The sequence below is a fragment of the Nipponia nippon genome, unplaced genomic scaffold, assembly GCF_047370975.1.
Source record: "Nipponia nippon isolate SJK-2023a ecotype South Korea unplaced genomic scaffold, ASM4737097v1 scaffold_8, whole genome shotgun sequence".
Lineage (NCBI taxonomy): Eukaryota > Metazoa > Chordata > Aves > Pelecaniformes > Threskiornithidae > Nipponia > Nipponia nippon.
In genome coordinates, this window is record NW_028262402.1 from 13,585,284 (window position 1) to 13,603,078 (window position 17,795).

The window sequence follows — 17,795 nt, forward strand, 5'->3', positions numbered from 1 at the left end:
AACATCTGCATGGCTAGAAGAAAGAGTCTCAAATACAGTCCTAGGTTCACTTAGGGAAATTGAGTAAACAGTTAAGCATATGTTTCAGAATCAGTTGTGTGATGCCAAGAGTTTGCTCTGAGTCCCAGGTTCTGCAGTGAGTTTTTCCAACATGGAAGGCCTCTGGTGGGGTTAGAGAAAGAGTAAAAGAAACAGTGATGGTGAAAGTCTGTTTCTAGGACAGCAAGCCTTGTACCAAGCACAGAATGCTTTCCTGTGATTGCTCCCAGGAGCGTGGGGAGAGTGGGAGTAGGGATGTGCGCGTTTGGCTGATCAGGGGTTGGTTTGCAGACACTGAGTGGTTGCTGCTTCTACCCAGGTAGTCACTTCTAGCTTTGCTGCTTGTACTTCAGTGAGAGCTATGCAACTTGTTTCAAGATTGGCTGTTTTTTAATAACAGTTTTGTGTAAAATTGAGTCTGGGTCCATCTAATAACAAATTCAACTTGCGAGAACTGGATGAGATGCCTGAGGCATAGCTGTGTATGAAAGGTAGCCAGCAGTACCTTCTTGTGTAGCTTCTTCGAACGGACATAATGCTTTCGTGTTACTTGGAAGTGGACTGAGAAAGATGGGCGGTGGGGTTGGGAGGAGGAGGAACAAGCACCTTCTTATTGCAGAGTAAGAATATCCTTGTGAAGAATTAATGACAGCTTAATTAATGTTAGTTTTCCGCAACTATCACTTTTTTAAAAAAGCTGATTTATCTTAGCAGGGTTTTTAAAGTTTGTTTTTTCAATATATATTCCAAAATATTCTGGCAAGTGATTTAGCAGTTAGGTGCATTTCAGCTAAGTTAAATCATGAAACGTTCCACAATTTTGAGCAGGTTAAAAAAAAAAAAAAAAAAAGACAAGACAGGTTACTTCTTAATGTTGCTGCTCTTTTCCAGCAGTAGCACATTATTTAGACTTGGCCCTTGCTGTTATAAATCTGATCCTTGTCACAAAGTCTTTTTTAAAATATCTGTTTATTGACTTCAATTTCTAGAAAGAGGCTTTGAGATTTTATGCTCTCTGGGGCTTAGATATCTGTGGCAGCTGAGAGTGCTGCTTCTGCTGCATACTCAGCATTGCAGCTGAAATAGGCAAAAATGGTGCCTGCAAACAGAAACAATATTAATTGCTCCCTGCAATTAGGTAAATAGCTGCATCGGTGCATAACAGCAGGAGGGAGAGGGTTAATGAGGGCGTAATTCCATCCTCAGAGGGACCACAGGGCTGACTGGAAACAGCTGCTGTACTGGAGGCCCTAGGCTGCACAGGACGATGCTGTGGTGAGCCTGTCAGCTTTGGTGAAGAGGGGGAACAGAAGAATGGTGCATAGGGATGATAATAATCCAGAAAACAAAGGACATAGAAAAGTATCCTAGGTCTGGATCCCTGAGAGAGGGAGAAACCATAACAGGCTGGAGGGAAGGAAGGGAAAGTTGAGGCTGGAATTGCAGACCAGAGGAGGGGGTGCAGTCACCTGCATGCCCTTGGCCTCTCTGTGTGAATGTCAAGGCTTACAGTTAAGTCAACATGGCATAGTGTAGGTGTAGCTTGGATATTAAAACAGCACAGCTGTGTTAATGGCATGCTTGGCTGAGCTAGCTGGCTCTGTTAGAAAGTGGGGGAATGCTGCTTAGGATGGAGGCTGGGTATATACGGCAGTGATTCACCAGAACTGCGTACTTCTGATGGCATTTGTCAAAATGTGAATGAAAATAGGAGTTTGGTTCATTGATGTCAGCAACACAAGAGTCAAGCTATGCACAGCTCTGTGGGACAGGAATAATTCAGGTATTTGTCATCTCTGGTACATACCATGATGTCATCACCTGAAAGTTGGCTTCTTTCTCTTTCTACACCTGTCGTGCATAGACATGTCCTGTGTTCCTACTTACATACCAGTAGTTGTTACCAGTATTCATACACAAAACCTTTCAGCAGATGCCTGTGCCTGCATTTTGAACTGATGCTTGCTTCTGTGGCTGAGGATTCTCGTTAAAGCCCCAGAACTGCTTTAGCTTAAGCTGGAACCTACCCACTTCATAGAGAGGAAACTGCTAATGCCTTTCCCCCTGCTTTCTCCTAAAGACAAACATTTTTTCCTGCAATTGGTAGTTAACTGAGGAGGGGGGCGGAAACCAACTTCGACCTTCTCAGCACAAAGAACCGTGGAATATACCCCAGAGATATACTTGAGAACACAAGGATTGGTTATATACAGGCTAGATTGGCCCAAATGTTAATATAGCAGAGGCCAGTGATGTAATATATGCATGGATTTAGATTGCTGACAGCAAAAAATGGTTAGCCTTGCCAGCTGTGCGGCCAAGCACTGTCCCACAGGGCTGTAATGTGTCGAGCACCAGAACTGTAAAACCAGAGTGCTCCAAAGAAGGGCAAAAGGGAGGATCAAAAGTGAAAAGAGTGCCTTCTGTTAAATAGATTAGGGCATGTCAGCCTCAGATGACGCGGGAGAAAAAGGGGTATATGTTTTGAGAGAGCATTATAAATTCATGAGTGACACGAAGAAGATCAAAAGGGACAAAAGTTATCCTTGAGGTGCAGAACATGCAAAGTAATACCCGGGAAGCATTACAAATGTGTACGCCGTTCTTATGCTTTTTCTTCAACTTCTGTGATTCAGCGCTCTCAGAGGCAGGATGCTGGACTGTTAGGCTGTGGTCTGGCCTGATACAGCACTTCTTAAGTAGGCTCTTTGAACCAGGAAATTTGCTTTAAGATGGGAAAGATGTAATCCTATTTTTTTTCACTGATGTTTCTTCAGTTAGAGTGATTACTGTTTCATTATTAAAATTATGTTAAAGATAATACTTTTTAATATGTCAAGATTTTAGAGCCCACAGAAACTATTTTTGAGAATGTAAATTAAAAGTAAAATAATGCATCAATGTAACTCTTCACCTGAATTGTCAAGTATCATGTTAGACAAATGGTGAATCCATGGAATATGAAAAAAGTAATTTCCACTCTCACTCTACCAAATTATGTGAGTAATGTGGCACATGCTGTATAAAGATACAAGCGAGAATGCTGTGTGAGTGAGGAACATGCTCTGAGGAATTAACACAAAATAGCTTTAGCTGTGGTATCAGCAACTGTTTGGGCCTATGTAATGTGCAGGGGTGAAAAATAAACCATGTGTTAAATGGATTAATGCAGTGTTGATTCTTTTCTGTCAGGACAATTAACATGAGTAAAATATTTGCCCTACTTTAAACAGATAAGGAGGTACTGTATTGTGTTCCTCTTAAGATTAATGTTCCTATATGGGCAGCAGAGAGCACAAGATTTATTTCCTGAACCTTATGTAGATTTATAGCTGTGCCAGTTACTGCTTGAAAGCTCTTTATGAGCCATGTTCACAGCGAGTCTTTTTTTGTGTATGTTAGTGAAAGTGGTCGTAAGAAAGATGCAGACATTTTGAAGTGTTAAGCGGGATGTGTGACACATACAATGCCTTTAAATTATAAATTTTGTCCTCTCATGACCCCTGATTTTTTTTTTATATGTGTGCATATGTGGGCATGCATTTGTATGATATAAACATAAAAAATGCATTTTATTAAATGCTTTAGAGTTAACTTCCTGTGCTGTCCTGACTTCCTTAGAGAATTAGTAATGTTTTTTGTGTTATTATTTGATGATTTAAAGCAAAGAAAATTACACTTAAGGAGAGAATGACAATCTCATGGGATGTGCACTTTCCATGGAACTGTGCTCTGGACTCATAAATATCTATGCGACTCCTGTTTATTTAATAGGATTGCATGGGTGAAATATGGGATTGAATTTGGCATGCAGAGTCGAAGATAAGGAGTGAACCTGCCTTGGGCTTGGTAGAGACAGGCACGTAATGGTAGAAATACTATATAAGTTGATCTCAAAATGTTAGAGCAATTGCTATTTTTAATTTTTGTTTGACTGAAGCTGTCAACTTTGCTAATTAAAAGCATCTGTAATTTCAATAAGTGCAATTAAATTTTGACTGTGTGTATATAACAGTAAAGATTAGTTGTCCAGTAGACACTCTAAAACATTTAATTCTTTATTTTTTTTCAGAGAAATTGCAGGGAAAAGGTCATATAAAATGAGTAGTCTTAACCAAAATACATAGTAGTCTGGTTAGAAATGGCTTTTCCATTTGCAGAAATTTTTGACATTTAAGAAAATTGTTATGCACTTTTTCCTGACAAACAAGGGATTTTTTTTATGTCAATTGAAAAAGAAAATAGAGGCATCCTCACTTGAAGAAGAACTAAAGCTCATCTGTCAATTCCCTGCATCTGAAATTATGATACAAAAGAACAAAAATGAGCTCATTGTGGGAGCAGAGGTTATGAGAAACAGATTTAATCTTGTACTAGGGTTTACCAGGCACTTTTTGCCACCCAGGAGCTGTGCAGAGTTGTGAACTGGGCTGAAATTCTAACCATTGCATTCATGAATGATGCTTAGTTTGATTAGCTTCAGGTTTATAATTACTGGCTATTTGTACCTTTGAATTACTTTTGATGCTATCTTTACAAATTGCTGTGACCAGTTGACTCAAACGTTCTACTATGGTTTTATCATGCTACAGACACCTGATTCTCTGCAAATTTTACAGCTACTTGCTTTTATATTTGGAGAAGCCTGCTAAATAAATGGCTGAAAAAGAATGAAGCCACTTGAACAAATGCTACAGCTGACACTACAGACAAAGATACCATGTTGGATTATTAGTCCAGTGCACAACAAAAGAAAGTATTTCTCCTGAATGGAATAATATATCCAGGTGTTACTGAAATGCTAAAAAAACCTATCTACATAAATTCCTATTCAGTAAACAGATTGAAGTGTGCCAGCTGTGCAGACTTCTGTGTGCTAGTGCAATTGATAATAAACGTTTATCAATGTTTATTTTGACCTTTTCAGTTGTTTGTGCACCGGAGGTTCCATTGCTTAAAATATAAGCCATGTAGTGACTCCAAAAGAAAAACACATTCATGCAATTGAATTTGTTTGAAAAAGTCTGGTTCATGAATGGCATATGTCTGTGCCGTCTGCTTCCTTCTGAAGGTAGCTGACATCAGGATGGAGTTTGAGGCATCATACAGAAACCTTGCGTAAGGTTTTCTGATGGTTAGCATCAGATATGAACATGCAAATAACTGGTATCAATTGGAGGACGACAAGGTGGTGGAGGGCATTTTCAGTTTCTCAGTCCTCCCACCCACTGCTTTGGTCTCACAAAAAAAAAAATAGTGGTTTTCACTAATGCTTTTTTTTCTTTTTTTTCCCCCATGTTTTTCCAGAAAGAGGAAGGGGTTTTAAGTGGAATTCTTCAGTAAGAGGTTTATTTCAAATGAGTTATACCATAGAGAGCAAGAACTTATTTGGATAGACTTATGAACTGTTTTTAGAAGGAAGGGAGTTTGTTAGGATAGAACGTAGAAATTGTGCTTGAGATTTTTCTTTATTTAACATGCTTTCATCAAGAATTGAAGTTAGTTGTTTATCTAAATATAAAAAAAACAAACACTAGTTACTGATGTACTAAAACCCAGCTAAGCAGATGCTTTTTTAGCTTTTTCTGTTGCAAACAAAATCCTCTAACAGTGTTGTAATAACTCTCTTTTTGAACCTTTTTTTTGTAACATGCTCATTTTTAAAGCTGATTAATCACAGAGCCTTATCAGGGCTGTATTTCGCGACAGTGATTGTTTTCTATCCAATTTGTTAAAATTATAGTTTCGTTAACAACATGCAGTGCAGTGGGAAAACTCAACAGGAAGTAATGCAAAGTCTCCCGCAGTTTGCCATCCATTTGCAAAGCTTTCAGTAAAATCAGTCCGCTTTTCCCTGGTGCATTGACCAGGTAATAAGAAAGAGGAGGCAATGAAAGATGCAGGACTTGAAGTCTGGAAATGCCAAAATGCACTGGATGTTGCGTGTGAGTGAAATACTCAAAGATAACGTTACAAAGGTTTATGGCATGTAGCTAGAGTAAAATTGTGGAAGCTTCCTGCAGGAACTGAAGTTATGGTAGCATAGGTGATTTTCCTGCCTATGGATTTTTATTAAGTTTGAAGAAGTTCATTCCCCTTGGGGAAATTGTGCATCCAGTTTTGAACAGGTTGGCTGGTAAAGATCGCTAGGCAAAAGAACTGAGACCTGCCTAAAAGCGACCTAGGGGACAGTCGCTTGTGCTAAGAATTGACCTCCAATAGTGAGACACTGACCTGGGAATGTAGCACGGACAAGTCTGAGATTTACAGCCAGGAGTGTAAAGGTGGGCGGTAACTTGGTAAACCATATACAACTTGAATGGTGTTTATAGAATGTTATCTTTCTAAAAACATTTTAAAAAAACACTACTTTCTTGTAAGTTGGGGGGTCACTGGAGACCTCAACTCGTTCTCTGCTTGTTCTCCACTCACCCTGACAAATGTGTAACTGGTGGGTGCAAGTACAGGTACAGGGGGTTCTGGGAGGAGTGGCTGTCAGAAGCTCTATGTTTTATCCTCAGGCTGGTGACCTGAGGTTAAAGAAGCAGGGAGGGGAATATGACGGTCTCAGAGATGCAGCTAACCTTGGAACGATGAAGTATTTAAGAACTGAACTGAATGTATTTTGTTAAACAAGCACATGCTCATCCAGGGAATTTTGCTGCCATAACTGGGGGTTTTAAAGTTGTTTAGCTGCTTTAAAAAATTGTTTTAGAGCTGTAGTTTTGAAAGCTACATAATGGATGTTCTAATAAAGCACTTTAGGGCATAAGCTGACTGAGAAAAGCTGGGAAGATGTTTTCTCTCTATGTATTTCAGACATTGGACAACTACATTCTAGGAGGTTTAGCTGATGGGTTTGGTGTGTTGTTTTGTTTGGAGTTGTTTTTTTTTTTTCCTTGCTGAAGCATCAGATTTTGGCTTATGACAGAAACAGACTGTGGTGGATCACTGATTTGACTTTGCAGTACAAATTTTGTTCCTCTAAATTTATGGTGACAGCAAATCATGTGGGTCATGCTGGAGACAAAGATCCTTCTATCACTGTACGTACAGCTTTGTTGCTAGTCCACAGTCTTATCTTTGGAAATCAGAAATAATTTTCTGGTCGAGAAGTTTTGAAAAGCACAAAGGAACCATGGGATGCTTTTTAAAATTATTACTAAATTAGCATAATAAGTAGTATCTTAATTTTTTAGTGGCTCTTGAATGGTGATCTCTGTTTTGAAAGATCTGGATTGTTCTCAGTCAGAAGAGACTGAAGTTGAAGGAGCAAGTCGAGGTAATATAAAAAATGGTGGGACCATTGGAAAACAAGTCGATGTGGATGAGCTTACACCCTGTCTGTGATGTTGTTGTGTCCAGCACTAGAATGTGGGTCACCTTAATGCAGAGGATTGAGTGAGGTGCATTCTTGGGATTAGTTTTCCACCGCTTTCTTTCCTGAGGGGAGAATGGTATACCCGTCATGTCAATGGTGGTCCTTGCAAACTGGAAGGGAACAGAGAAAAGGGTTTTGGCATCCTGAGATTTACAAGGGATAAGGATCTGCACTGAACCTCACTGTTTTTCTCCCTTCTCAGTTCATTTTCTCCAGTTGTGTTGGGTAGAAGGGGAGATGGAAAAAAATAGGCCTGTTTCCTCTTTCCATCAATTCAGTGATAAAAACGAAGAGATAATTTCCCTTACTTAAATTATATTGAGAGTAATTGTAAGGAGGGTAGGAATGCTAAACAAGTTCATTGAAGTGGGATCAAATCCTACTTAGTATGGACATATCAAGCCCTCCCTAGCTCATAATAGTGTATTAATATCAATTTTTTATTTTTGTTTAAAGAAAGGCTGTGGTTGCAGACAGCATGTTGAGACTGAGTTGAAATGAAGACAGTATTTGGTCCTAAGCGCGGTGTCCCCACCACCCCATTTCCATCCCCTACATTACTGTTACTTTGCTCCCTTACTGGGAGTGGAAGTGGCAACAGGTTCCTCCTTTGGAGGACAAAAGCAAGCCTGAGCCTTCATACATGGTGCAAAAGCCAGTAAGAGGCTATTGGTGTGGACATGTGAGCTGCCCTGCAATGGGACAGGTAAGGTTCTTAAGAATCCGAAGAGAGTAAACTTTGCAAAGTGTCGTTGTTTTGTGTAATCTCCAGATTCCGATGTTTGTCTCTTTTGGTTACTTTTAGGTCTCGCTTTTAGGCTTTTCTTCTTATGTCACCTAAAATTTTCTTTTCCATGAAGGTGTAAACATCTGTTGTAATAGAAGTAGAGCCCTTGATCTAGCCGTCCGGCACACTCAGAAGTACAAATTAGCCCAATGCTCCATTCATCAAGCATGAATTGTCAGAATAATTTTTCAAAGGAAGATCTTTTCCATGATTACTTTTTTTGGTTTTTGTAGTATGTTCTAAAACTGATCCTACTCACAGGAATAGCATCAGATTACCTGTTCCGTGACACTTTTTGAACAATCTTGTAGTGTTTTTTCTTTATGAAACACTTTTTACTGTGATGGAGGTGGGAGTTTTTTGTTTGTTTGTTTTAAGAAATGGTTTGAAATATTCACAAGTGTCTGCAAATGTTAATTTCAAGTTTAAAAAAAAAATCTCAGTTGAAACTGTTTATAAATGATGCAAACAGATTGAACACATCTTCTGCAGATTTTTCAAATTAAAACAAAGTAGGTCTTACAAACATTTGGTCTTTGTTTTTCTAGAATTTGGATGGCTCCATCCTGGCTTGTGTTGGCACATTATTTGTTTAGTATTGCACAAGCATATGAAGTAACTGTCTAATGTCTAATATGACAATAATTGCTTCAGCAGCATAGTCACAAAATGTCCATTTTGTATATCACTCTAAAAATTTGTAGGCTTTTTAGTAGCACATAAAGGTTTTTTTCAAACATAGTTTCAGGGCATATTTGTAGGCCCACCCAACAATTCAGTGGTACCGCTTTTTTAGTCATTTTGACTTTGCCTTAGGTAGTTACTTAAAGGGCTGTTGACTGTGGTATTTCAGGGCTACGCGCTAGAGATCACACAACTGAAATTGTATAGGGAATATCGAGCTGTCCTGTCACTGCTTCTGGGGGATGGTTGTTCTTTTAAGTTTTTCCACTCCATCTTGTCAGTACATTCACAGAAATGGACTTTGATTTCATCAAAGTATTTCATACATAATATGAATATGTATATTTCATCCATATTTCATATCCAAATTTTTCATCCGTATCCAAATCGAAGTATTTCATCACTTGGACCATAAAAGTACACCTTTCATGGAGCGTGGCCAGGAAAAGGTGGCATGAAAATTGTGTAGGACCGATAAGAAAAATGGTTGAAAGCAGCTACACATTTATATAACAATCACTTTAAGTGTATTATTTGCAAGTAGTGCTGATCTGTGCTCCTGATAAAATATAAACTTGACAACACCTGTGATTTTTTTATGTACAGCAAATGTCTGTAACACAAGTTCTGTATCTTTAACTTCTCTCTTAGAAAGTTTTTTAAGCTTTGCCTAGTTTTTCCTTTGAAGTGTTTTGTTTTTTTTTTTTTTAAGATGTTTCCTGGTTGTGTGAACCTGTGTTATAATTTCTTTCATATTTTTTGTTCTGTGTAAGTTTTTGCTCTTCTACCTTTATTACATCTTAAGTGTATCTGCCATGTGTTAGCATGACAGTTTCTCATTCACCTCAGCAGATGAGTGCCAGCCTTGTCTAAGCTTTTCCTGGCCTAACCCTGATATTGTTCTCTACTGCCATTAATGAAAGTTAACAATGGACAGCACAATCACAGCCCTAAGACTCCTGAAGTCAAAATCCAGGCAAGGTTTTGTTGTTCTGTGTCTTAAAATGTGTTTTTCATTATGAACTTACATTACCAACCTTTTTATTTCCTTGGCAGCAATTGTAGGTTTTAGTCATATTTCCCTCTTTCCCTTGAAGAAAAAGGGTGTCAGAAAATACAATGTGTAGGCATTTATTTACTGCCCTTTCTGCAGTTTTAGCTGGGATTCTGGCTGTATTTTCCATGCTATCCTCTATACCTCCCATCTCTCATCTTACAAAGTAGCTTGGGCTTTCAAATCCAGTGTACTGTCTAGTGTCATTTGATAACAAAAAAAATGGAGGGGGTTTCAGAGATGAGGCAGCATTCTGAATATTTGATCAGGTGTTTTTATGTATACTGCCTGTCATTAAATTAAGTAGTAGCAATACACAGAAAACATCTGTGTTGTGGGCTGTTTGCACTAAATGAAATGCAAATGGGAAACAAAAGAGAGGAGAAGATGTTGGAGCCCAGTACTCTCTGACCAGGTTCTTTTAGGTATTCCACGCATGGAGGGTGTCATGTTTAACATCAGATTTACTTATTTGAAGATAGTTGATGTTACATGGGATTTCTGATTTAGCAGAGTGATACCAAGCATACTGAAAACACAATACAAACGTAAGTTACAGGTAGCAGAATATAGCAATTGTAATACACAGTTCAATCATGATACCAATGTGATTCCCATTACTGGTGTCTACAATACACTCACTGTCACAGTGCTGGGCTTCCCCAGTCTCACTGGCAAGACGTCTGTGGGTTAAAGCCAGCTCAAGCCCATTGCTCTCTTTTAAATTCTTTTGTTAGTTGTTTATGTTTTTATAGACTTTATGTTGGGCTGAGCCACATGTACACCTCTCCCACGTTGGCCTGGCTAACTCAGGGAGACATTCACACTCTTTCAATGAACATAGGGAGAAACCTTTACACCACCAGCTGATCCACTCAGCTGTTGATAGCTGTTTATCTAAAGCAAAGACCACCCTCAGGTCCCCTTGGTGTTGACATCAAGTCAGCTTCTTTGCAACAGCTGTGGTCAGTAAATCCCCACATTATGCCCTAAGCTTCATGGGCACATCGCTCTGGCCCATCTCCTCTGAGCCTTCTTCCATGGTAGGGGTTTACCTGTCAGTCACAAGGGACACACACAGAACAAATAAATTGGTCTTTTGGTGTTTGGGTGCTTTATATTGGTATATGGGTTGGTATCTCCTTACCGTGATTTTGATGCTTTTATGGCTCCCTTGTTATATCAGAGGTTACATTTCTGAACATCTGTTCCCAAGCTGATGTGCAGCACTACTGTAGCCAAAGAAGGCAGGAAACAAGAGGAAAAAGGTAGGATTAGTTCTTTAATTCATAGAGAAGGACGTACTTAGGTCCTTTTTGTATTTCTCTGTTGAAAATTGCAAACATATGGAGTGAGTACAACTGGTTTTAGCAATATGGTTTAATTAGTCTGGTACCAGGCTGAGGGAAAGAAAAATGTGGATCAGACTTAGTGATGAGGATCACCGTTCACAGTGGCAGGGAAAAATGCTGAGTATAAGAGTAATTGTACTGCTTTGCAGTGCTTTCACCTTAACCTATCATGTTTTCAGCACCCTCCTTCATTGCCCTTTGCATCTTTCTCTTGTGTTCATGGCCTCAGAACACTTCCAGCAATATGTACTACAGACATGTCAGTAGTCCCCTGCTTCCTTGGCACTCAGTTCATATTACTATCCCATCCACTTTTGTATTCTTTTCCTGGCAAAATTCTTGAGAAACCTGACTGCCAGCAAATATTATTTTTAATTTACCTGCATAGAATATTTCACAAAACCCAGAACCAAAAGCAGTTTTTAAAGCACCATGCAAAATATACATCATTAAATCATGTCTACAGCATTGCATGAGATGTCTGTAGGAGCAGGTATAATGGGGAAGAGATTGCAGTCATGAAGGAGGCTGGAAGAGAGGTCAGGAGGTTGCTTTTCCTAAGCTTGTCCTTATTTTTTTTTGATTATTGTATCTGTTAAAACTTAGCTGTACAGTGGTTTGCGTTTTCAAGATAGCATGCTATGCACAGTTTGCGATATTATTAATAATATATAATAGTAAGTAATAATTGTTATTATATATTTAATATATAAAAACTTGTCAGGATAGTATTGGGTATAAAATGTGGTGTATGTATGTTTCAGTAAACTACCTGCTGTTGTCCTTGCAGAAGATTTCATGGAAACTGTAGCTTCTAAAAGTTAAGATAGCTGATGCCTTTTTTATTAATACTATGCATCTAATTTCTTTTCTGAAAGAATTCTTATTTCCTTGGATGATGGTAGAGAAGCAAATTGGTTGGCTTGTCTGATCCCTTTTCAATCTTTGCTCTCGCTTGTGTTGACGTTGCCTGTCCTGTTGGACAGTTTGGGTGCATCAGCATCACACAGTGGGATTTTTCCTGTTGGAATTCAATACTAGCTGTATTGGGTCAGTCTGAAGTTTATGAACAATACAGGCTTTGTCAATGAACTGTTTTCTCTGTATGAAGTAGTTCTCTGTAGGAGCTGTTGCTTAAAGGTTCAGACTGGTACCTTGTACAAACAGAAATCTTTGTGGTGTCTGCGTTAATTTTTACGAACTACTGAGGTTTTGATCTGTTTCATAATCTTATGTCATTAAGAGGCAGACCACATGGAACTATAAATGTCTGTTATGAATGTTAGTGATAGTAACTCTACCTTGTCTATCACTGTTTGCTGAGGGCAGAAAAAAGCAGTATGCCATATGGCTAGCTGCATTGTCCTCTCTCTTTCTGAGTTGTCATATCCCATAGTGATTCAATGCTGTAGAGTCGTGACTGTCATACTGCCTTCCGGTTGAGATTTTTAAAGGGAATCTTTCTAACTTTAATAGTTTGGATTATTAAGTTTGAATTCCAAATGTGAGCTTTTTTTTTTTTTCCCAGAATGCCTTTTTTTGTCAACTGTAGCTCTTTGCTCAGGTGTTTCCTTGTTTGTGTTACAGCAACATCCAAAGATCCAGTTCCCACCCTGCTGTGTGCTATACAAACACACTGGGAAGCATGGTCTGTGGGAACTCTCACACCTTAAGGGAAGATGCAGCAATACTTTGTAACACCTTTTTTAATGAATTGGGGACGAGAGCTTAGCTCTGCCAAGAATATACAGCTACACTAGCTGTGTTAACCTTATAATGTATTGCAGCAGTAGCTGGAGGCACCCCTTGCATAGGACTTACTGCTGTGTGCACTGAGTAGATACATGAAACCGGAGGGTATCCCAAGCAGCCCTCCTCTGTATATGATAACTTCCTTTTGTCTAGTCTGCCCTTTCAAGTAACTTTCTTTTTTTTTTTTTTTTTTATTGTTTTATTAGTACTGGGAAACTGGACTGGTCCAATTTATGAAAGGAAAGGGTAATTTTGGATAGTAAAGGATGCAACAAACTTTCCTTGTAATTAGTAAGGAAATCACTTGGTTACTTGGAGAAGAGAGACCCTATATTGAACGGGGAGGCTGATGTAACTCACATATTGGATACCTTTGTTTGGCAGGAGCTGCCAGGCCAGGCAACAGCGTTGCTATAAAACTAGACACAATTCATGCTGTTTCTTACCCAGTTTGGTGTGTGCTAGGGGACGTGAAGAAGAGCTGAGCCGACTGCAGTGTGGGAAGAGGACAAAGACAAATCCATAGGAAGTCCGCCTCATTAGTTCCACTGTTTAGGAACAAGTTGTTTTTTACTGAGATTTTTAAATTAACGGTGTCCTTTTATATTACCATGCCATGTGTATGGACATTATTGGTCTGGTATTTAATTAAAACCACAGCTGGCGATCATTTAATTATAGTGTACAGAAGGGAATGCTACTTACTTGACTATGTAGCATTGTTTTATTCAATTTAGAGAATTGTAGCCATTTTTTCATATGTTATTTGAAAGCTGTGGTGAAGGGTGCAAGATCTGATAAACAAACTGGTGAGCTTCATTGCAACACTTCCCCTCTGTTAAGGGAATAAGGTGAAACAGTGGCTTGTAAATTCACCAGCTTTCCTGAAAATTGGAAGTCAATTATGAACAGATTGGTACAATTAGGCTGGTTCTTGTTTCTCCACACTGTAAAATCAGTGCAGTTTCCTGTGGTAGAAAGGAAGGCCTTCTGCTGAAGGCCAAGAATAGTTAAAGATATTCAGGGTGTTTCTGGGTTTATTAAGAGATTTCAGCGTACATACTTGAAAGAAGCTGTGTAGCATATGCCCGCAGCAGGCCTGAATTACTGTTTTTTCACTTGAGAAATGAGGCTGCCTCAAGAATCTTAAACCTACTGCAACATAGAATTGTGTACGTGTATATTTGTACTGAAATGAATAACTTCATGTGTGTAAGACATTTTTGTAGCTGACATAATAAATGCTTTCAACTGAACTCACAAATGAGGATGTCCACAGCTTCTAGCATAACTAGTTACACTGCACTTAAAACTGCAGAATTCACATCCAAAAATCTTCATAAAATTGTTTTCTATCTTGAAGCCAGAGGTGACTTTTTCTGTAACAATGGGAATACTGTAAGTGAAGGAGCTGTTGCCAAATGATCTAGTCTCTTTTCTGTCATACAGCTACTTTCACATGTCAGTACGTGAAAAAACCTATGGTTTTGCTGGCTTCCAGTACTGTAAAGGTAAAACTGATATCAAAAGAGGACTCATTAGCAGATTGACTGGAAATGGAAGAAGAAAAATAAGTTAAAAGTGACCCGCCCAGTAAAATGTCAGAGTGAATGACTGAAACTGGCTGGAAGACTAGAAACAGGGTTTGTGTTTCAGTCTGAATCTTGGCAGCAAAGCAATGTTTGCTGTGTTACTTGGTCTGGTGTGAAAGGTCACTTTTGTTTTCTCACCCGGTAAAACTTGGAGTTGCTTCTTGACTACTACAAAGAAAGACTTCAGTATTAGTGGCTAGTTTTCTTCCTGGACTTCTTGGTTGTAGTTGTCAATATGGAGTGCTGAATTCTAGCTGATGCCTTCGGTGTAACGATGAATGGGGTATTTAAGGACAGGAAGAGCATGTGAATGGGTTACAAGTATAGGATTCTTTTAAGAATTGTTCTTGATTTCTGAATTATGTAGCTAACATAATTTAGATTATGTTAGTTATCCTAGTCTGCTATATATTTCCACGTGCTATCAGTTAAATGTAGAACATCTCTTTCATCAAAAGGATCTACTGCAGAAAGAAAAACAGTTCAGGTTCTTCATATGGGGCTTCAGTAGATTAGAATCACTGAAACGCACTGACGTGGGACCAAGGAGAACAACTACAGAGCAGTAGCTCAAAGTGGAGTAAGCTTCAGTTGCAAAATAAAACCAAATCCTATGCATGGAGTTATTCCCTTCACCAAACTGATAACCTCTATATGTCTGAAGGCATCAAAACATGATACACCTTCTTTTATAATACAAATCTGAGTCAGCATTTAATGTAAGGTTTTATAACACAGGATTCAAGCTATTTCCTGTTAAACTAACGTTAGAACTAATCTACATATTTCCAGCTGAATTACACTTCGTCGTATTTATCCTTATAATGTGTTTTGTGATGAAGGAATGTGTGGTCTGTCTGGAGAGGAGAATTCCATGTAAAAAGTATTTAGTAGCATATGGATTTCTTTTAGGCTTCTGTTATACTAAAGTTCATTAACTACTGCAGAAATCCACAGATATTGTAGCTGCTGTATAATACTATATCTTCTTTCAAATGCTACTGCTACATGGCTTGTGAATTGGTTAATTTGTTTCTTTCCTTTTGTCTTCTAGCTTCATTTAGCAGCCCTGGCTTCATTAAAGGGAGACATAGTGGAGCTTAATAAACGTCTACAACAAACAGAAAGGGAGCGTGACCTGTTGGAAAAGAAATTGGCAAAAGCACAGGTGAGCAATAGTTCAAGATTCTGAAGATGATCTTTGGTTTTGTGTTGTCCTTGTTCTTCAGAGAGGAATATGGTATGTGGGGAGAGGATAAAATATCTGAACAATGTCACAAGTGAAAAGAATTTTAAGACTGCAAGAAACATAGTTGCCCTGGGTTTTAAGTTTTATGTGCTGATGACATTCTTCTAAAAAATACTGAGAAAGAATTAGATTAGTTTTGTTTTCAAGCCAATATAAACAGCGACTGCTTTGAAATATTTTAGAATATAAAAATTGCAGCATACTCTCAGTGGATTAGGTAACTGATTGCAGAGCCTTCCACTCCTGGGTCGGATTCAAACACAGCACAAATTAACACTGATCAAAAGCTATTGCCAACTGGCAGTGCTTTGGTGGTATATGAGAAATGATTTGTGATCTCAGTCTAGCTTCTAGCAAGCCAGTTTGTATGTATCTGCTGTGGAATACAGTGTCAGTGGAAAGCCAAGAGATTAAATAAGAATAATGACCTCTAATGCTTTCACAGCTCTTCAAAACTAAATTTTTTTTCAGATCAAGATAAATGTAGAGAGGCAAATGCAAACAGGGAAAACTGAACTGTTGTTCTTAATATTTCCCTCTTCTGTAAATGAAACCTTTGTTTTCAGATACTGTCATTCTGGCAAATACCTTTTATAAGTACTTTACATTTCAAAACTAATTCAAAATACTTGCTCATTTATATTTGCCTAGAGACGGCCAAAGCATTTTGTCCCGTAAAGTAGAGCATCTTATTTGTTGCCCAGAGAGACTGTGGAGTCTCCAACCTTGGAAGTACTCAAGCCACCTGTACCTGGTCTTGGGCAACCTGCTCTAGGTGACCATCCTTGAGTTGGGTAAGGGGTTGGATAACGACCTCCAGAGGTCCCTGTCAGCCTCAGCCATTCTGTGATTTTGTGAATTTAGAGTCTTCAGTATTTACTGCACTTTGGTAGGGGCTTGTATCTGTGTGTTGCTTAAACTCAAGCCAAATGTAGAAATGTTTAAGCAGCCTAGATTTTAAGGCTCTTACTTCAGTCCTCCAACCATATTTTGGCCCTTGTCTGCATTCCCTGATGTTTTTTCAGCTACCTTTAAGGTTTTGGGCCTTGTAAGTTATACTCTTATGGCAGACCATCAATGCAACATCCAGAAGTAAAAAACACTTTAATGTTTTTATTCCCCTAGATATGTGAGCCAGACCCATGCTGGGAGTTAACACTGTTTATCAGCTATAATCCTGAGAGCCTTTTCTAATTTCTACTGCACTCTGAGGTGGAGTCCGCTTTCTGACATACAGTTTGATATGAGACTGCATTTGACAATCATTGAACAGTCGGATGGATCCACTGTATCCAAACGATCCACATCATTCTGCATGACTACACTGACTTTGTTGTTATTTATAATTCTGCAAGGTCTTATGGTAACCACAGGTTTTTGTTAGTGTTTTAGTTTTATTTCCAGATCTTTGTTTAAAAATACATATGTCATCTCTCAGCCAATGGAGAGTGCCTTGTAGGTGCTTCCATACGGTAATGAATCCCCATTGATGGTGACTGGGATTAAGGATCAGTCCTTAATAGCAATTCACATGTGCTCAGTTAGCACGAGATCAGTTCGTGTTTTCTTTGATGGGTTACCAATTATGCATGTGTATGTCGTGTATGATTTGTATTGCTGAGGGTTTTTACATGGTCTCGGGCTGTGTGTGTGTGTGAAGACAAGCGTAGTGATGATTGCTACCTGAATTGAGAATAACACAAAATCAGAATATCTGAAAGCTAGCATGCTTTTTAATGAACAATTTCTGTAAAGTTTTAATGTTTTAGCTCTTCTTAATTTTTTTTTTTAAAAAGCCCTCAAGTGGATAGAAATTTTTGGGCGTGTGTATTAAATAAAATACAATCTTTCTTAAAGAGTAAGCCATTAAACAAGCACAACTCGTATATTCAATGTGTTGGCTAT

At 38.6% G+C, this 17,795-nt stretch overlaps 1 protein-coding gene across 4 annotated transcripts in view; it reads left to right on the forward strand.

The window, feature by feature from the left end:
• The window catches only part of MCC (MCC regulator of Wnt signaling pathway), a 216,731-nt gene that overhangs the window by 128,858 nt on the left and 70,078 nt on the right, over window positions 1-17,795 (forward strand). For all 4 annotated transcript variants that reach the window (XM_087742443.1, XM_087742444.1, XM_087742445.1 and 1 more), the window contains one exon: window positions 15,696-15,809. In XM_087742443.1, coding sequence (XP_087598569.1) covers window positions 15,696-15,809 — 114 coding nt within the window. The remainder of the gene's footprint in view (window positions 1-15,695; window positions 15,810-17,795) is intronic.